Source organism: Elephas maximus, chromosome 2 (assembly GCF_024166365.1).
Source record: "Elephas maximus indicus isolate mEleMax1 chromosome 2, mEleMax1 primary haplotype, whole genome shotgun sequence".
NCBI classification, from domain to species: domain Eukaryota; kingdom Metazoa; phylum Chordata; class Mammalia; order Proboscidea; family Elephantidae; genus Elephas; species Elephas maximus.
Window position 1 is genome coordinate 84,220,022 of NC_064820.1, and position 21,321 is coordinate 84,241,342.

Consider the following 21,321-nt stretch of genomic DNA (forward strand, 5'->3'; position numbering starts at 1 on the left):
TGGGGAATGGGGAAGGAATGAAATATAAAACTTCCTTTCTAAAAAATGTATATGTAATTACTTGATGGAGCCCTGGCGGCTAAGTGGTTAAGAGCTCAGCTGCTAATAAAAAGGTCATCAGTTTGAATTCACCATCTGCTCCTTGGAAACCCTGTGAAGCAATTCTGCCGTTTCCGGTAGGGTCGCTATGAGTTGGAATCGACTCGATGGAAACGGGCTTGATTTTTTTTTTTTGTATTTACTTGATAGAAGGCAGTTCAAAAAGGTATATGTGAAATGCAGTTCTTCATCCCTCCCTTCCACCCCCCTATCTACAGGTTCTCCTTCTCAGAGGCAAGCAACCATAGAGTTTATCCTTCAGATACAGTCATATATACAAACATATATTACCTTTCACTTCCTCAAGTATTAGATTACCTTCCCCTTCCCCCCCCGCCTTCCCCTTCTCTAAAACCTAAATGGTAGCATACTATATAAAAACCCGGTACTGCCGAGTGGATTCCAGCTCGTAGCAACCCTGTAGGACAGAGTAGAACTGCTCCATAGGGTTTCCAAGGGTGTAACCTTACATGAGTGAGCAGGCCATCACATCTTTCTCCCATGGGGCAACTGGTGGGTTCAAACTGCAGACCTTTCAGTTAGCAGCCAAGTACTTAACTACTGCGCCATCAGGGCTCCTAGCATACTGTATACACGTGATTTTTTTCATCTTAATAGGCTGTGTTCCTTTTAATAGCTACATTGTACTCCATTGAATGAATATGTTTTGATATGTGAGGTTGTTCTGGTCTTTTGCTGTTGCTGTTAAAATGACATATCTTTGGCCACATGTGCAAGTATATCTGCAGGATAAATTTCTGTAAGGGGAATTGCAGGGTCAGAGGGGAAGTATATTTTGTTTAAATTGCTTTCTGTAGAGGATATACCAATTTACACTTCCTCCAAAGATGTATGTAGTGTGGAAGGCTTCCTTTTGTTTCTATACCCTCTTCAACACGAAGTATATTTTCAGATCTTTTAGTCTTTTCAGTAAAAAAAAATTAATTTGTAATGTATTTTACATTTCTTTTATGAGTAGATCTTTATTTATTTAGGCATCATTTCTGTGAACCCATTCTATTCTTTACTTATTTTTGACTTGGTTGTTTCCCTAAGGAAATTAGCCCTTTGAATTATGTGTTGAAACTATCTTTCCCTTTATCATTTGTTTCTTGATTTTATTTTTTATGTAGCAAGTTTAAAATTTTGCAGTGTAATTTATTCACCTTTTTTTTTTTTTTCCTTCCTAAATGGTTTCTGGATTTTGAGCCATGCTTTAAAAGTTCTCCATAATGAGATTATTTAAAGCAAATAATAACAAACCTCCCTTATTTCTTCCAGTTGTTTCATAAGTTTTTTATTAGGTTGGGATCCAACTTACTTTTCCCTGAAGAAATGACAGTTATCTCAACACGTTCGTTCAGTGATTTGTATTCATCATTTAGTACATTTTTATATGTCTAAACTCTGTACTGCTTCATTGTACTTTCTACTTACATGCTTATATCAGTATTTAAGGTATTTATAATATCTAGTAAGGCATGGAGCTCTGGTGGTGCTGTGGTTAAGAGCTCAGCTGCTAACCAAAAGGTCAGTGTTTGAACCCACCAGCTGCCCCTTGGAAACTCAATGGGCAGCTCTACCCTGTCCTATGGAGTTGCTATGAGTTGCAATCAACTCGATGGCAGCAGGTTTGATTTTTGGTTTAGTAAGGCCATTGCCCTTCTTTACAATTACTCTTCTTTAAAAATTTTTTTTTGGCTATTTTGTCCCCTTATTTTTCTGTGTGAACTTTAAAATCAGCTTTTTCTTCACCACGTAAACATGCCCAGAAGATTTTCTTTCTTTTTTTTTTGAGAACTGGTATCTTTATAATTAGTCTCTCATTTGTTTACATCACCTTTTGGTACTTGTTAGCATTTTCTGTACATGGATATTATGGATTTAAATTTACTCCTGGATATTTTTTTGTTTTTGTTATAAATGGAATCATTACTGGTGGCTGTTTATATTTACTATAAAAGGGCTGTTGATTTTTACACATAAACTATAACAACTTATTAAATGTTCCCATTTCTGTTACACTTTTTCAATTATCTTTGATTCCTGATTGCCACTTTTTAAATAGGTGAAGTTCTATCATGAGAACGAGAATATCTTTATGGACAGTTTGTTATTTTTCTGCAGGCATAAGAGGCCAAATTATGATTTTAAAAAGTACTAAGCATGGCATCAGCATGAAGAGAGTTAATTTGATGATTTTAATGACCATTGACTTAAAACATCTGTCGTCATTGGATGGCCCATATGCTGATTCCATAGCCACTACTCAAGACAATCGCAGGCACAGTTTGTCACTCTGTACCTGACTTTTAAGGAGCCTTGGTGGTGCAACAGTTAAGCACTCTGCTGCTGACTGAAAGATTGGCAGTCCAAATGCACGTAGCCATTCTGTGGGAGGAAGACCTGGTGATCTCTCATAAAGATTGTTGTTGTTGTGTTGTTAGATGCCATCAAGACGCTTCTGACTCATAGTGACCCTGTGTACAACAAAAAGAAACACTGCCCAGTCGTGAGCCATCCTCACAATCATCATTATGCTTGAGCCCATTGTTGGAGCCACTGCGTTAATCCATCTCGTTGAGGGTCTTCCTCTTTTTCGCTGACCCTCTACTCTACCGAGCATCATGTCCATCTCCAGGGACTGATCCCTCCTGATAACATGTCTAAAGTATGTGATACACAGTCTCACCATCCTTGCTTCTAAGGAGCATTCTGGTTTTACTTCTTCCAAGACAGATTTGTTCGTTCTTTTGGCAGTCCATGGTATAGTCAGCATTCTTGTCCAACACCATGATTCAAAGGCATCAGTTCTGCTTCAGCCTTCTTTACTCCTTGTCCAGCTTTCGCGTGCATATGAGGCAATTGAAAAATACCATGGCTTGGGTCAGGCGCACCTTAGTCCTCAAAGTGACATCTTTGCCTTTTAACACTTTGAAGAGGCCTGTTGCAGCACATTTGCCCTATGCGATGTGTTGTTTGATTTCTTGACTGCTGCTTCAATGGACGCTGACTGTGGATTCAAGTAAAATGAAATCCTTGACAACTTCAGTCCTTTCTCCGTTTATCATAATGTTGCTTATTGGTCCAGTTGTGAGGATTTTTGTTTTCTTTTTGTCGAGATGTAACCCATACTGAAGACTAATGTAGTCTTTGATCTTCATCCTTAAGTGCTTCAAGTCCTCTTCACTTTTAGGAAGCAAGGTTGTGTCATCTGTATATCACAGGATGGTCATGAGTCTTCCTCCAATCCTGATGCCCCATTCTTCATATAGTACAGCTTCTTGAATTATTTGCATTTGGCATAAAAATTAAATAAGTATGGTGAAAGGATACAACTTTGATGCCCACCTTTCCTGACTTTATCCATGTAAACCACACAATATCCCTTTGTTCTGTTCAAATGACCGCTTCTTGACCTATGTACAGATTCCTCATGAGCATAGCTAAGTGTTCTGGAGTTCTCATTTTCACAATGAAACCGTGGTGGCATAGTGGTTAAGTGCTACGGCTGCTAACCGAAGGGTTGGCAGTTCGAATCTGCCAGGTGCTCCTTGGAAACTCTGTGGGACAGTTCTACTCTGTCCTATAGAGTCACTATGAGTCGGAATTGACTCAATGGCATCGGGTTTTAGGTTATCCATAATTTGTTATGATCCACACAGTCCAGTGCTTTTGCATAGTCAATAAAACACGGGTAAACATCTTTCTGATATTCTCCACTTTCAGCCAACATCCATCTGACATCAGCAGTGATATCCCTCGTTCCACATCCTCTTTTGAATCTGGCTTGAATTTCTGGCAGTTCCCTGTGGATGTACTGCTGCAACCACTTTTGAATGATCTTCAGCAAAATTTTACTTGTGTGTGATAGTAATGATATTGCTTGATAATTTCTGTATTCTGTTGGATCACCCTTATTTTGTAATGGGCACAAGTATGGATCTCTTCAGTTGGTCGGCCAGGTAGCCATCTTCCAAATATCTTGGCATAGACAAGTGAGCACTTCCAGCGTTGTGTCCATTTGTTGAAACATCTCATTTGGTATTCAGTCAGTTCCTGGAGCCTTGTTTTTCGCCAGTGCCTTCAGTGCAACTTGGACTTCTTCCTTCAGTACCATCGGTTCTTGATCATATACCACCTCCTGAAATGGTTGAATGTCAACCAGTTTTTTCTGATGCAGCGACTCTCTGTATTTCTTTCATCCTGTTTTGTTGCTTTCTGCATTGTTTAATATTTTCCCCGTGGAATCCTTCAGTACTGCAACTTGAGGCTTGAATTTTTTCGGCTTGAGGAGTGGTGAGTGTGTTCTTCTCTTTTGGTTTTCTAACTCCAGGTCTTTACACGTCATTTTTTTTTAACTTTTATTAAGCTTCAAGTGAACGTTTACAAATCCAATCAGTCTGTCACATATAAGTTTACATCCATCTTACTCTGTATTCCCACTTGCTCTCCCCCATTGAGTCAGCCCTTTCAGTCTCTCCTTTCGTGACAATTTTGCCAGCTTCCCTCTCTCTCTATCCTCCCATCCCCGCTCCAGACAAGAGTTGCCAACACACTCTGAAGTGTCCACCTGATTTAATTAGCTCACTCTTCATCAGCATCTCTCTCCCACCCGCTGACCAGTCCCTTTCATGTCTGATGAGTTGTCTTCGGGGATGGTTCCTGTCCTGTGCCAACAGAAGGTCTGGGGAGCATGGCCGCCGGGATTCCTCTAGTCTCAGTCAGACCATTAAGTATGGTCTTTTTTATGAGAATTTGGGGTCTGCATCCCACTGATCTCCTGTTCCCTCAGGAGTTCTCTGTTGTGCTCCCTGTCAGGGCAGTCATCGATTGTGGCCAGGCACCAACTAGTTCTTCTGGTCTCAGGATGATGTAGGTCTCTGGTTCTTGTGGCCCTTTCTGTCTCTTGGGCTCTTAGTTGTCGTGTGACCTTGGTGTTCTTCATTTTCCTTTGCTCCAGGTGGGTTGAGACCAATTGATGCATCTTAGATGGCCGCTTGTTAGCATTTAAGACCCCAGACGCCACATTTCAAAGTGGGATGCAGAATGTTTTCATAATAGAATTATTTTGCCAATTGACTTAGAAGTCCCCGCAAACCATGTTCCCCAGACCCCCGCCCCTGCTCCGCTGACCTTTGAAGCATTCATTTTATCCCGGAAACTTCTTTGCTTTTGGTCCAGTCCAATTGAGCTGACCTTCCATGTATTGAGTGTTGTCTTTCCCTTCACCCAAAGCAGTTCTTATCTACTGATTAATCAATAAAAACCCTCTCCCTCCCTCCCTCCCTCCCTCCCTCCCTCCCCCCTTCGTAACCACAAAGGTATGTGTTCTTCTCAGTTTTTACTATTTCTCAAGATCTTATAATAGTGGTCTTATACAATATTTGTACACATGTCATTTTAATACTTTACTTTGTCTTCTTTAGCCACCCTTTGAAATCTTCTGTTCAGTTCTTTTCCTTCATCATTTCTTCCATTCTCTTTAGCTACTCAATGTTCAAGACCAACTTTCACAGTCTCTTCTGACATCCATTTTGGACTTTCCTTTGTTTCCCATCTTTTAAATGACCTTTTGCTTTCTTTATGTATGATGTCCTTGATGTCATTCCACAACTGGTTTGGTGTTCGGTAATTAATGTTCAATGCGTCGGGTCTGTTCTCCAGATGGTCTCTAAATTTAGGTGGGATATTCTCAAGGTCGAACTTTGGCTCTGGTGAACTTGTTCTAACTTGCTTCAGCTTCAACTTGAACTTGTATATGAGCAATTGTCTGTTCCGCAGTCAGCTCCCGGCCTTGTTCTGACTGAGGATATTGAGGTTTTTCCATCATCTCTTTTCATGGACGTAGTCGATTTGATTCCTGTGTATTCCATTTTGCAAGGTCCACATATATAGTTGCCGTTTATGTTGTTGAAGAAAAGTATTTGCAGTGAAGAAGTCATTGGTCTTGCAAAATTCTGTCATGTGATCTCCAGCATCAATTCTGTCACCAAGGCCGTATTTTCTAACTACTTATCCTTCTTTTTGTTTCCAATTTTCACGTTCCAATCACCAGTAATTATCAACACATCTTGATTGCATGTTCGATCAATTTCAGACTACTGAAGTTGGTAAAAATTCTTCAGTTTCTTCATCTTTGGCCTGTGGTTGATGCGTAAATTTGGATAATAGTCGTATTAACTGGTCATCCTTGTAGGCATATGGATATTATCCTATCACTGAGAGCTTTGTAATTCAGGATAGATCCTGAAATGTTCTTTTTGACGATGAATGTAACGCCATTCCACTTCAGTTTTTATTCCTGACGTAGTAGACCATGTGATTGTCTAAATCAAAATGACCAATACTGGTCCATTTCAGCTCACTAATGCCTAGAATTTTGATGTTTATGCATTCCATTTCATTTTTAACTATTTCCATTTTTCCTAGATTCATACTTCTTACGTTCCATGTTCCTGTTATTAATGAATGTTTGCAGCTGTTTTTTCTTATTTTGAGTCATGTCACGTCAGCAAATGAAGGTCCCAAAAGCTGTTCTCCATCCACATCATTAAGGTCGACTTAACTTTGAGGAGGCAGCTCTTCCCCATTCATATTTTGGGCGCCTTCCAACCTGAAGGGCTGCTCTTCCGGTGCTATATCAGACGGTGTTCTGCTGCTATTCTTAAGGTTTTTCATTCAGTTTTTTCAGAAGTAGACTGCCAGGTCCTTCTTCCTAGTCTGTCTTAGTCACGAAGGTCAGTGAAACCTGTCCGCTGTGGTTGACCCTGCTGGTATTTGACATACCAGTGACGTCGGTTCCAGTATCACAGCAACATGCAAGCCACCACAGTTTGACAAACTGACAAATATGTGGGGGCTATAAAGATTAAAAAAGATTATAGCCTAGAAAACTCTATGGGGCAGCTTTACTCTGTCACACGGGGTTGCTATAAGTCAAAATAGACTCAACAGCACCTAACAACACCGACAACAACTTGACTTCTGAAGCTGAAGATAATTGTGTGATTGGCTTTGTTAAAACAGTTCCTTTTCTTAGAATATCTAAAAATGCTTTAATACAAGAAATGAACTATGATAAATGGTAATTTGGGCCCCACTTTAGTTTAAATAATTAGTGCTAATTGAGCTAATACAGAATGATAGTAAATGGTAGCCTGAGAAATAATGAGATAGGAAAATTAATTATTTTAGGTAAAAAAAAAACTTACATGTCATTTCTACAGATATAAAAATTGAATACCTAATTTATGTAACTGTACAGATGCTTTTACCTTCCCGATTGATAGTTAATATGGGAGTATTGAGGTGTGCACCAAATCGAGGTTTCTCATACTTTAATATGCATACACATTATATGGGGATTTTTTTTTTTTTTTTTAATTGTGCTTTAAGTGAAAGTTTACAAATCAAGTCAGTCTCATACAAAACCTTATATACGCCTTGCTGTATACTCCTGGAAACCCTGGTGGTATAGTGGTTAAGTGCTGTGGCTGCTAACCAAGAGATCGGCAGTTCAAATCCCCCAGGTGCTCCTCGGAAACTCTCTGGCACAGTTCTATTCTGTCCTGTAGGGTCGCTATGAGTTGGAATTGACTTGATGGCAGTGGGTATATACTCCTAGTTGCACCCCCCGCAATGAGACAGCACACTCCTTCTCTCCACCCTGCATTTCTGTGTCCATTCAGCCAGCTTCCGTCCCCCTCGGCCTTCACATCTCCCCTCCAAATAGTACCCGCACACGTAGTCTCATGTGTCCACTTGATCCAAGAAGCCCACTCCTTACCAGTATCACAGCCATCCCATAGTCCAGTCCAGTTCTTGTCTGAAGAGGTGGCTTCGGGAATGGTTCCTGTCTTGGGGTAACAGAAGGTCCGGGGACCATGACCTCCGGGGTTCCATCAGTCTCAATCGGACCATTAAGTCTGGTCTTTTTATGAGAATTTGAGGTCTGCATCCCACTGCTATCCTCCTTCAGGGATTCTCTGTTTCGTTCGCTGTCATGGCAATCATCAGATGTAGCCGGGCATCTAGTTCTTCTGGTCTCAGGCAGATGTATTTCTGATTTATGTGGCCCATCCTGACTCTTGGGCTCATACTTACTTTGTGTCTTCAGTGTTCTTCATTCTCCTTTGCTCCAGGTGGGTTGGGACCAATTGTTGCATCTTAGATGGCTGCTTCCTAGTGTTTAAGGCCCCAGATACATGGGGATCTTTTAAAATGCATATTCTGATTCTGTAGGTCTGGAGTGGGCCCTAAGATTCTATATTTCTTACAGGTTCCCAGGTAATGCTGGTGTTGCTGGTCCCAGACCACACTTAGAGTAGCAAGGTACTAAATGACCATCACTTTGATATGGTCAGTTATTAAATTGAACTCTGTGGACTAAAGATTAAAACAGGGTGGATTGACCACATGTATGGTTCTTTTTTCCTAATCTGGGAATAGGCTTACTACTAATTGAAACATGCTGCATTTACAGACTCACTGTGATGCTGTAGTCCTTAACATGTACCCACTGCTGCCCCTTTCTCTTCACTCAGATTTTTCATCTGTGATGCTTTCATTCGTACGACTTCTCAAATCTGGGTTGCTCTGCCTCACTACCTAGTACTTTCTGTCCTTCAAGACCCAGTTTAAATGTCAGCATTAGAACACCTTTTCCAACTGCTCTAGCCCACTCTGATCCACCTTTTCTCTATATTTTATTGTCTTTTACAGTCAGTGCTTTACTTTTTTTTGGCTATTTTTTTTCCATTGTCTTAAAATATTCGTAACATAAATGTTGCCATTTTAACCATTTTTAAGTGTACAATTCAGTGACATTAATTACGTTCACAATGTTGTACAACTATCAGCACTATCGGTTTCTAAAATTTTTCGTCATCCCAAACAGAAAGTCTGTGCCCATTAAGTGGTAACTCCCCATTCTTCCCTCCCCCCAGCCTCTGATAAACTTTTTGTCTCAATGAATTTACCTGTTTTAGATATTTTGTATATATAGAGTCACATAATGTTTGTCTTCTTGTGTCTGACTTATTTCACTTAATATAGTGTTTTCAAGATTTGTAGCATATATCAAAACTTCGTTTTTTATGGCTAAATAAGATCCCATTTTGTATGTGTATGTGTGTATATGTATACACATGTATGGATATACACACCCATCATGTTTTATCATTTCATCAGTTGATGGACACTTGGGTGATTTTTCACTTTTTGAGTGTTGTGAATAATGCTGCTATGAACATTGGTGTAAAAGTAAATCTGTTTGAGTCATTATTTCAATTTTTCATAGCTAGGAGTAAAATTACGTCATTATATGGTAATTCTATGCTTAACTTTTTGCGGAACCGCAGTGACTGCACCATTTTACGTTTCCATCAGGTTGTGAAGGTTTCAATTACTCCACGTCCTCACCCACACTTACTTTTGTGTTTTTTTTTTTTAATTTTTTTATAGCCCTCTTAGTGTGAAGTGGTATCTCATTGTTTTTTTGATTTGCGTTTTCCCAAAGACTAATGAAAGGATCCCTGGGGTAACAGTGGTTAAGTGCTAGGCTGCTAACTGAAAGGTCAGCAGTTAGAACCCACTAGCCACTCCCATGAGAGAAAGAGGTTGCAGTCTGCTTACGTAAAGGTTACAGCCTGGAAAACCCTATGGGGCAGTTCTACGCCGTCCTGTAGTGTCGCTATAAGTCAGAATCGACTTGAAGGCAACTGGCTTGGTTTTATTCAAGTCCTTTATCCATTTTTTCATTGGTTTGTTTGTCTTTTTGTTGTTGAATTGTGTGAATTCTTTATATATTGTGGTTATTAAACCATTTTCAGGTATATGATTTGCAAATACTTTCTCCCATTCTCTAAATTGTCTTTTCAGTTTCTTGTTAATGTCCTCTGATGTACAAAATTTTTAATTTTAATGAAGTTCAGTTTATTTTTTCTTTTGCTTTCTGTACTTTTAGTGTCATATTTAAGACATCATTGCAAAGTCCAGCGTCATGCAGGTGAGTTTTATAGTGTTAGCTCCAAAGTTTAGGTCTTTGATCCATTTTGAGTTAATTTTTATATACGGTGTAAGGTGAGGGTCCAGGTTTTTTTTGCTTATGGATAGCCACTTGTTCCAGCACCGTATGTTCAAGAGACTATTCTTTCCCCCATTGAATGGTCTCACACCCTTGTTGAAAATCAGTTGACTGTAGATGTGAGGGTTTGTTTCTGGATTCTCAACTCCATGTCGTTGGTCTATATGTCTATCCTTATGCCAGTATTTCACTTTTTTCATTATTGTAGCTTTATAGTCTAAGTTTTAAAATCAAGAAGTATGAGTTATAAACAGTGTTTTACTTTTAAATCTGTTGGTTTTGTTTCCCTAGATGGTAAACATCTTAAGGCTAAGGTCTGTCTTGCAACCACTTCATGACCTTTCCTCTTGGATGTCTATTAAGCACTTTGAGTTCGGTGTCTGTAAATCCCTATCTTCACCTCAAAAAAACCTGTTCCTGTTTTCTTTATTGCAGTGGATGTCAGAAACAAAAAGTGTATTATGACACTATACAACAGGGTAGTACTGCCCCGTAAGGCTCCAAGGAGCAGCTGGTGGATTCCAACTGCTGACCTTTTGGTTAACAGCTGAGCTCTTAACCACTGCATCACCAGGGCTCCAGAAACCTAGTTAAAACTAAAACCCAAACCCATTGCTGTCAAGTCAATTCCACCTCATAGCAACCTTGTAGGACAGAGTAGAACTGCCCCATAGGGTTTCCAAGGAGCAGCTGGTGGATTCAAACTGCTGACCTTTTGGTTAGCAAGCAATCTCTTTAACCACCGCGCCACCAGAGCTCCAAGTCATACTTAATTTCTTCCTTTCTCTTCCCCTTAAAAATCAGTCCATTATCATGTTCTGTTGATTTTATCTCCAAATCCCTGCTTGAAAATGTGCTCTTCTCTTCCCCAGTGTAAGCTACTATCAACTTTGATAGAGTTGATACAGTAGCCTGTGAACTTTCTGCATCCATCTGATGACCTCTCCAATCTGTTATCCTCACTGGAGTATTGGAGTATAACTCAAGGCTGTCATGGTCTGTCTCTGTCTCCAGTATGCTTTTTATTATCGTGCTCCTGCCCGCTGTCCGCTGTCTTTGTTATAACTTTGCTTTATGTTCTCCATGGGGCCTTCGTACATGCCATTCTGTCTGCCTGGCCCAGTCTTCCCTTCCTTTTTTGTGTAGTTTGTGTTTTTTCATCCTGCAGAGCACAGGTCAAGATTCTTTTACTTTGGAAAGTATTCCTTGATGTTTCCTTGGAACCAAAGAGGGAAAACAAAACAAAAACCTTTAATGGCTTCCCTTTGCTTTCAGCATAAAGTAGCCTGGCTTCTGTCTATATCTCCAAGCTATCTACCTTTCTCTTTACAGAGGTATTCATATATGCAGTTTTACATTTGTTAGGGAGTTTCTTTGATTAATGTCTGTCTCCCCTCCACACTCTAAGCTCCTTGAAAGTAGAAACCGTGTCTGCTTTGCTTCACCATTGTGTTCCTAGCACCTGACAGAATGACTACCTCCTATTAGGGTCATAAAAGTGTTTTTTTAATAAATCAATAAGCAGTATCCATCTTAGTACTGGGCACACAATAGACAGTCCACAAATATAGTACTTTATTGAATGACGTAAATCATCTATCTATTAACAGTTGTTAAAATTACCAATATTTGACTTGCTTGTTTTTGCTTTAATTGGCCTCTGTTAAAAACAAACAAACAAAACCAACCAACCAACCAAAAAATTCACCTATTAACAAAGCAGAAAGACTTTGCTCTGAGCAGCTTGTAAAAACAATAGGTCTTAGCAAGGATGAAAACCAGTGTTAATTGGTTACTGTCTCAGTTGTGTAGTGCTGCTGTAATAGAAATACTACAAGTAGATGACTTTAACAAACAAAAGTTTATTCTCTTATGGAAGGCCTGCAGTGCAAATTTGGGGCATTAGCTGCAGGGGAGGAAACCCTGGTGGCATAGTGGTTAAGAGTTAGGCTGTTAACCAAAAAGTCGGCAGCTTGAATCCACTAGGCGCTCCTTGGAAACCCTTTGGGGCAGTTCTCCTCTGTCCTATAAGGTTGCTATGAGTCAGAATCGACTCACAGCAACGGATTTGGGTTTTTTGTTTTTAGCTGCAGGGGGAGGTTTTCTCTCCCCGTTAGCTCTGGGGGAAGGTCCTTGTCATCAATCTTCTACTGGTCTAGGAGCTTCTCAGCACAGGGACCCCGGATCCAAAGGATACATACTTCTCATGGCTCTGCTTTATTGGTGGTAGGAGGTCCCCCTGTTTCTCTGCTCGCTTTTCTCTTTTATGTCTCAAAAGAGATTGACTCAAGATACAACCTAATCTTGTACATCGAGTCCTGCCTTATTAACATAACTGTCTCTAATCCTGCCTCATTAACATCATAGAGGTAGGATTTACAACACAGGAAAATCACATCAGATGACAAAATGGTGGACAGTCACACAATACTGGGAATCATGACCTAGCCAAATTGGTACACATTTTGGGGGGACACAATTCAATACGTAACAGTTACTATGGCTTTCTTTTGAATCTTTTGTTTTGTTTTGTTTTACTTAAAAATACACAACCAAATGTAAGAAATCTCAGTTTGCCTCCTGCCCCTCCCACTCTGGCCTTAGTCTTGCTTTTTGTACATGTTACCATATTACCAAAAACCCAAACCCACTGCCACTGATTCTGACTCATAGTCACCCTCCAGGACAAAGTAAAACTGCCCCGTAGGATTTCCAAGGCTGTAATCTTTATGGAAGCAGACTGCCCCATCTTTCTCATCAGGAGCAGCTGGTGGGTTCTAATTGCCAACCTTTTGGTTTGCAGCTGGGCACTTTAACCACTATGTCACTAGGACTCTTATGTAAATAATTTTGGGGGATATAATTGGTTACTCTCATTTACCTTGTTATTACATAATTTATGCTTATTGTGGGAAAGTTGGAAGCTACAGAAAATTAAAAAAAATCAAGGCACATAATCTGTCAATTCATAGAGAACTACTTTTGAATTCCTTGGTGTATTTCTTCACCTTTTTTTCCCAGTTTTTTAAAATAATATTTCATTGTGTTTTGGGTGAAAGTTTACACAGCAAATTAGGTTTCCATTTGACAATTTCTACACAAATTGTTCAGCGACATTGGCTACATTTTTCGCAGTGTATCTACATTCTTTTTAATTGCATTCTGGTGGTTCTGTTTCCAGTATGCTGTTTTCCTTGCCCCCTTCTCATTTTTGCTTTAGAGTAATTGTTGACCTTTTGGTCTCATATAAATGGTTTTTTAATGGAGCACCATGCTTATGGATAATAGCCTTTACTTTGTGTGCCAACCTGTTATTTTGCCTTAAAGTGTTATTTTGCCTCAGAGGATAGTTTCACTTCAAGGTTTAAAGAGTATCTCAGGGCAATAGTCTCTATAATAGAGCCCCCTAGTCTCAACTGGTCCAGTAAGTCTGAACTTCTTAAGAATTTGAGTTCTGTTCCCTGTTTTTCTCCTGTTCTTTCAGGGTTCATCTATTGTGAGCCTGATCAGAACAGTTGGTAGTGGTAGCCAAAAAAAAAAAAAAGACAGGCACCATCTAATTCTTTTGGTCACAGGGTAGATGAGACCGTGGCTTGTGTAGGCTGTTAGCTCTGTGGACTAGTTTCTTCTCTGAGACTTTGGTTTCCTTTTCATTGCCTGTGATATATTACAGTGTAATTACAGACATGCTATAAATGGTTTATCTTTTTTCTATCTTAGTGTTATATTGTGAACATTTTCTTATGTTAAGAAAAATTCTTCCAAAACAATGTTTAATGGCTGTACAACATCTTATGTAGATAGACTATGATTTGTTTAACTATCTTCTTACTATTAGCTGTTTAGGGGTTTATTGTTTTGCTGAGATACTAATACGTATATGGCTAGCCTGTTCTTACATCTTGTGCATTAAGTTCTTGGCTGAATCTCTGATAATTTTACTTAAGAAAGAGTCTTGGAAGTAGCATTATGGGATGGCCATTCATTATTGGTAAAAGTAATTACTTAGAAGGAATGACTATAGAAAACATGATATTTTACATATTGGGCATTGTCATATGTATCATCATTTTTTATTTCATTTATGTGATGTGGAATAACCCATGATGATCCTCACCCTTCTATAAAAAACCTGTTATTGCTGCCATGTCAGTTCTGACTCACAGTGACCCTACTGGACAGAGTAGAACTGCCCCATAGAGTTTTCTAGGAGCCAGCTGTGGATTCAAACTGCTGACCTTTTGGTTAGCAGCAGAGCTCTTAACCACTGCGCCACCAGGGCTCCTAATCTTGTATTATCCCTTCCTTTTTGAATATGACAGGGACCTGTGAATACTGTGAGATATCACTCCCCTACTTATGTTCCTTTTTATGCTAAAAGGAGATTATGGAAGGAGCCCAATCTAATCATATGAGCTCTTTAAAAGCCGAGCTTTTTCTGGTAGCAGAAGTTGTCAGAGAGATTTGAAAGATGAAGAAGATTCAGCACAGCTGGGTTGAAGATGGAGGGGCCCTGTGAGAAGGAATTCACGCAATATTAAGGAGCTGATTGAGGCTCCTGGCTGATCATCAGCAAGGAAACAAGGACTTCAGCGTACAACCACAAGGAGCTGAATTGACATCAACCTGAATGAGCTTGAAAGTGGATTCCTCCGCAAGGCTGCCAGACAAGATCCTGAGCTGACTGACACTTTCACTTCTGCCTCGTACGACCCTAAGCAAGGAATCCATTCAGGCTTGACTTTATGAGATAACAAGTGGGTATTGTTTTAAGCACCCAAATTTGTGGTAATTTGTTACGTAGCAATAGAAAATTTATATATATGGAACCCAGTGCCACTATTAATTTACTAATCTTATTTTGACTGACCTTTAGGTTTTTTTGTTTGTTTTGTTTTTCTTAGGATTTTGGAAGTAATTTCCCTGAGGTCAGGCTTTTCCGTTTTCACAAGGTTGTAACGTTGTAACTTTCCATCCCTTCCTCTTAACGTGTAAAATGTTTATGATGCAATGTTAGTTCAGAACTTTATATGTGTCACTTTTAATAACTATATGATATCCACCAAGTACATTTACTGTAATGTATTTAGCCATTTCCTATTTTAAGATATATGAAGAATTGGGTATCAGGATTAGAGGAAGACTCATTAACAACCTGCGATATGCAGATGATACAACCTTGCTTGCTGAAAGTGAAGAGGACTTGAAGCACCAACTGATGAAGATCAAAGACCACAGCCTTCAGTATGGATTACATCTCTACATAAAACAAAAATCCTCACAACTGGACCAATAAACATCATCGTGATAAATGCAGAAAAGATTGAAGACAGATGTACTTGTGGTTAGCAGTTCCTTTTTGGTTTTTCTATCTTCCTTTTCTAATATAAGTGTTTAAAGCTATACATTTTCCTCTAGTGCTGCTTTAGTTGTAGCCTATGAATTTTTATAGGTCGTATTTTCATTATTAATCAGTTCAGAATATTTTTTTATTTCCCTTGTGACTTATTTTTTGAACATGGATTCTTTATAAGCAAGATGTTTAATTTCCGAATATTCAGGGGTTTTTCCTGATATTAATTCCGTGGTCAGAAAACATACTCTGTTTCAGTTTTTTTAAATTTGGGGGACTTGTTTTTATGGCTATGGTCTGTCTTGGTACTATAACACATATGCATAGAAAGAATGTGTATTCTGCAGTTGAGTGTAATTTTCTATCAATGCCAATTAGGTTATGGTGGTTGGTAGTGTTATTCAGATCTCCTTTGTTTCCAGTGATTTTTGTTTAGTTCTATCAGTTGCTGAGAGAGGAGTGTTAAAAATCTTCAACTCTGTGAATTCTTTTTCTTTCTGTCTGTTTTTGCCTCATTTATTTTGAAGCTCTGTCATTAGGTGCATATACATTTATGATCATGATGTCTTCCTGATGAATTGGCCCTTTTGTTAGTGTGGAATGTTCTTCTTTGTCTCCAGTAGTACTCTATTCCTTGAAGTCTACTTTATGTGATATCAGTGTCTGTTTCCGTTCAACTTTTCTGTGTCTTTGCATTTTAAAATGCATTTCTTGTAGACAGCACGTAGTTGGGTCTTACTTTTTTTTTATTTAATTCATTCCAACAATATCTTTAAAGTGTTCAGTCAATTTACATTTAAAGTCATTCTCAATAAAGTTGGATTTAAGATTTCTGCTTACTCTGTTGACTTTAGCTATCCCTCTTTGCATTATTTTTCCCCCAGTGGTTGCTGTAGATGTTATACCATACCAAAAAAACAAAATCGCTGCCATCGATTGATTCCAACTCATAGCAACCCAATAGGACAGAGTAGAATTGCCCTATAGGGTTTCCAAGGCTGTAAATCTTTTAAAGATGCAGATTGCTACGTCTTTTTCCTGCAGAGTGACTGGTGGGTTTGAACCGCCAACTTCTCAGTTAGCAGCTGAGCACTTAACCATCGTGCCACCAAGGCTCCTCCTGATTATACCATACTTAGAGTTAACTTTGTACTACTTCGTGTAAAATATAAGAACTGCGTGTCTTGTAGGCCCATCTACACCCCTGGCCTTTATGCTGTAGGTGACATATCCATATACATTATAAACCTTTCAATATTATAATTTTTGCTTTAAACACGCACATATATTTTAGAAAAATTAAAAGAAAAAAGTAATCTTTTATATTTGCCCATTTACAGACCATTTCCAGTGTTCTTTATTCTTTTCTGAAAATCTAAGTTTCCATCTGTATCATTTCCCTTCAGCCTAAAGTGTAACATTACTTATCGTATAGGTCTGCTTGTTTTTTCAGTAGTTTGACTATGATGAACCTACATGTGGGTTATTTTGTACTTATCTGTTTGGGGTTATTTGAATTTTCTGAATATTGTTAAAACAGAAATCGTTCAGCCAGTAATAGAAATTGAAGTTTATTGAATATATGACTTGCAAATGGGGGTAACATTTCAACTGGAGTGTCAGAAATGCTCCAAAGATGAGAAGAACTTCCAGAATTCACAGAACTGATAAAAAAAAAATTTGTGATCAGGAAGAATTTTCATACAGCATTGTCTTGAAGAACAATTAAGCAATTACTGATGTACATAGCTCCCACGCTGATGTTTGGCGTCTGTTTCCCAAAACTAACTGAATTCCTCAAAAGAACACAATGCCGGAAGTAAAGCTGTCTTACTAGTTTATCTGGACCATTGTTTGACTCAAAGGTGGCTTTTAGGAGCCAGTTTTTTCAAGACTCAAGGTTCAAGAAGACAATGGCCTATGTAGGTTACCCCAGCTTCTATGAAAGCAAGAAATCTGGATTTCAGGAGAATTAAAATGGTTTTGTCAGTATGTAAATTAATGTCTTTCACCAAATTTGGGATTATTTTGGCAATTATTTCTTGAAAAAAAAAATTTTGCCCCATTTTCTTTCTCCTCTCTTTCTAAACACAACTCCTTCTGGAACATCAATTAGCTGTCCATTAGACCTCTTGGAATTGTCTCACAGGTGCCTCAGGCTTTGCACATTTTTTCTTTTCTTCAAGTTGGTGGAGTCCCTGAGTGGGACAAATGGTTAAGTACTCAACTGCTAACCAAAAGGTTGGTGGTTCAGACCCATCCAGAGGCACCTCAGAAGAAAGGCCTCTGGATTTGCTTTCAAAAGGTCACAGCCTTGAATCCTGTGGAGCGCAATTGTATTTTACTGCAACACATGGGGTTATCATGAGCTAGAACCAGCTTGATGGGTTTGGTTGTGGTTTTTTATCTTCACGTTCACTGATTTTTTTCTGTCATTACTGATGTCCTCCACCCAAAACCAAACCCAAACCCATTGCCATTGAGTTAGTTCTGACTCATGGTGACGCTATAGGACAGAGTAGAATTGCCCCATAGAGTTTCCAAGGAGCAGCTGGTGGATTTGAACTGCTGACCTTTTGGCTAGCTAGCTGAATGCTTACTCCTCCACCCATCCAGTGAAGTTTTTTTTTCCAGATATTTTTCAGTTCTAGAATTTCCTATTTTTAATAGTTTCTGTTTCTCTTTTGAGACTTTCTGTTTATTTATTCTTTATAAGCATATTTCCGTCATGTCCTTTAACATCATTATAACAGCTTCTTTAAAATCTTGCCTGTTAAATTCAAATACGATTCATCAAAGATTGGACAGGTCTATAAAACAAAAAATAACGCATGTGAGGAATATGCTTCTTAGTTCAATCAGATATATGAGACCAGGCAGGCAGCTCCTGTCCAAAGCAGGACAAGAAGGGATGAAGGGCCAGGAACTGGACAAATGGACTCAGGGAAGCCAGGGTAGAAAAGGTGAGTGTGCCGTCACATTGTGGGGATTGCAGCCAATGTCACAAAACAATATGTGTATAAATTTTTGAATGAGAAATTAACTTGAACTATAAACTTTGACCTAATGCACAATTAAAAATGAAATTAGAATGGCATTAGATCTCTTAAAAGCAACATAAGGAGCAGTAAGATGATTGAGCAATACCTTAAAATTTTTTAGGAAAAATAATTTCCAATGTAGAATTCTGTATCCAGCCTAATTTGCATCAGGTGTGAGGAGAAAATAAAGAATTTCAAATATACCCACACACACACACACACAAAAAAAAAAAAACATTGGTGCTTTTAGTTCCCTCCTGCTTTGCTGTGTTTCAGAGTTCCAGAGTCCTGAGATGAGAGGGAGGGAGTTACAAAGCAAGTATTTTTATGCTACATTTTCTACTTTCTTAGTAATGAAGCTTTCTTATTCTACAGCTCTTGGATAAGCACAAGAATACAGAGAGCATGGTGGAACTTCTGGACTTGTATCAGATGGAGGATGAAGCCTACAGCAGCCTTGCAGAAGCCACAACTGAACTCTATCAGTATTTACTACAGCCATTTCGAGACATGAGAGAACTTGCCATGCTACGAAGACAGCAGATCAAGGTAGTATTATTTTTAGACCTAAATAGCACTGGGTTTGGGTTAAATAGTAGACTGCCTGTTTTATAGTCCTCAACCTGGCTGGCTATGTGTGTCTTTTTTAGCTTGACTAATGAATCAGGACATAGAACAAGAGAGACTTAGTCTCAAGATTAACACACTCTCCTTTATTAATGCTTTTGGAAAACATTGTGTTGTCAGACAATTTTATATCATAAACTTGGCATTTTGGTCAAAATGGTAATATGAAATTTAAGTAAGAATTGTTAGACGCTGCAGTTGCCTCCAAAGTTTTGAATGAACTGTAGTTGTTTGTCCATTAACAATTCAACTGGAGGGCCAGGAATGAACTAGATGACGTGGAGGCCCTGACTCTGCTGCCATGTGTAGCAAACACAGTCTGTTCAGTTTAGTGTCAACAATCCAGGACCTATATGAATTTTTACTTTCATATTAATTACATTACAGTTTATATTGGGCATTAACATCAGCAAATTGATTGAACCTACTTGTTAGGCTGTATTGTTACTAGCGTCACTTACTGCTCCATTTTTTCCTGGGAGTTGGGGTGTAGGTGAGGAGAGACAGCCAGCATACTTTAAAAATTTGTAACTTTTTTTCTTTTAAGGTAAAAATTGGATTTTACTACATTCTTTTTCTAAAACATTGCTCTTCAAATATTCCATCAGCCATGACCACCCTTTTTTTTTTTTTAGCTTTCTTGGGAACTTTCAAAAAGAAGTATTTTTAGTAAACAGCTAGATTTACTTAGCAAGTAATTGTTTTCAGACACCACAATAGGTAGTAGTAATAATTGTCATTGCTACGCTCATACAGTATATCAGATTGCATTAAATGGTGCTATTACATAAATTTCCTCATTTAATCCTCACGACAACCATGCAAGTGAGTGCTTTTATTGTCCCTACTTCATAGATAAGAAAAATAATACTGGAATAATTGTCACAGCTAGTTGATAAGTGGTGGAGCTGTACAATACTCAAATTCAGGTCTTCCAAAGAAAAATGCTCTTTTTCACTACGTTGCTGATTACTACTTACTTTTAAATTAGAAAATCCATGCTTAGTAAAATAGCAATTATAGTTGATTTGGCAAGGTATTTGTTATAAGCAATGCTAAAAAATTGCTTATTTTGTGTAGTATCACTGTGTGGCTGTTTGCCACAGAAGTATTTCAGTTCTTACGATGACATTTTATAGCCAGCTCACTTACATTTGGAGCGGTTGTTTCTGATTTGAACTGTACTTGTGTTACTAAGTCAGACTCACAATATCAATACAGATCTTTCTGATACAACTCCCCAAGTAGTCTTTTCAATCCTAATTTAAGTTCTGCTAGTATTTTTTGTGTTACCAAGATACACAGCACCTAAACAAAGTGAGATACACAGCCATGTTTCACTCTGACAGTAGCAGTGTTAGCTGTGATGTGTACTGTGTGTACTGATCTAATGAATCGTCAGTGAGAAAAGCTATCATGTAAAGTAGAGATGGTACCTGAATATATACGTATGTCTGTTGTGCTGTCATCAGTATTCAGACTTATTCTAGGGATATATTATTTTCTTAAGTGCATTTAAGAAGAATTTGCACTGAATTGATTTTGTTATAAATGCATTTTTCTAAGTAACTAGCCTTCAAACATTTTCATTTGTGCCAGTTGCCAGTGTACTATCTGAACCCATGCCCCAGAAGTGGTGGGCCTATGTGGAGCCTAATTCAGCCTGGCAGAACACTTCAGGGCGACTGATTTGGTTCTGAGGTTTTTCTTTTCCCAATGGTCTTTTTGTTCGAATTCTTAGCCGTTTCTTCCTGGGAAGTGAACAAAAACATTCCCAAAACCAAACTCATTGCCGTCGAGTTGATTCCAATCATAGCGACCCTATAGAACAGAGTAGGTCTGCCCAATAGGGTTTCCAAGGCTATAAATCTTTACAGAAACAGGCTGCCACTTCTTTCTCCCGTGGAGCAGCTGGTGGGTTTAAACTGCTGACCGGTCAGTTAGCAGCCAAGTGTTTTAACCACTGTGCTACCAGGGCTCTTTAAACAACATTAGGGCCATGAAATTTTAACGGGAGTCCTTGGCAAGGTATTAAGGAATGAGGATAAAGTTGTGCTTATAAATTTATAGCTTTAAATGCTTATATTAGGGAAGAGAAAATGTCTCAAATCAAT

At 38.7% G+C, this 21,321-nt stretch overlaps 1 protein-coding gene across 1 annotated transcript in view; it reads left to right on the forward strand.

The window, feature by feature from the left end:
- Positions 1 to 21,321, forward strand: part of JMY (junction mediating and regulatory protein, p53 cofactor) — a 107,234-nt gene that overhangs the window by 17,720 nt on the left and 68,193 nt on the right. Inside the window, exon 2 of the mRNA XM_049866550.1 lies at positions 18,956 to 19,129. Within this exon, the coding sequence (XP_049722507.1) occupies positions 18,956 to 19,129 (174 nt within the window). The remainder of the gene's footprint in view (positions 1 to 18,955; positions 19,130 to 21,321) is intronic.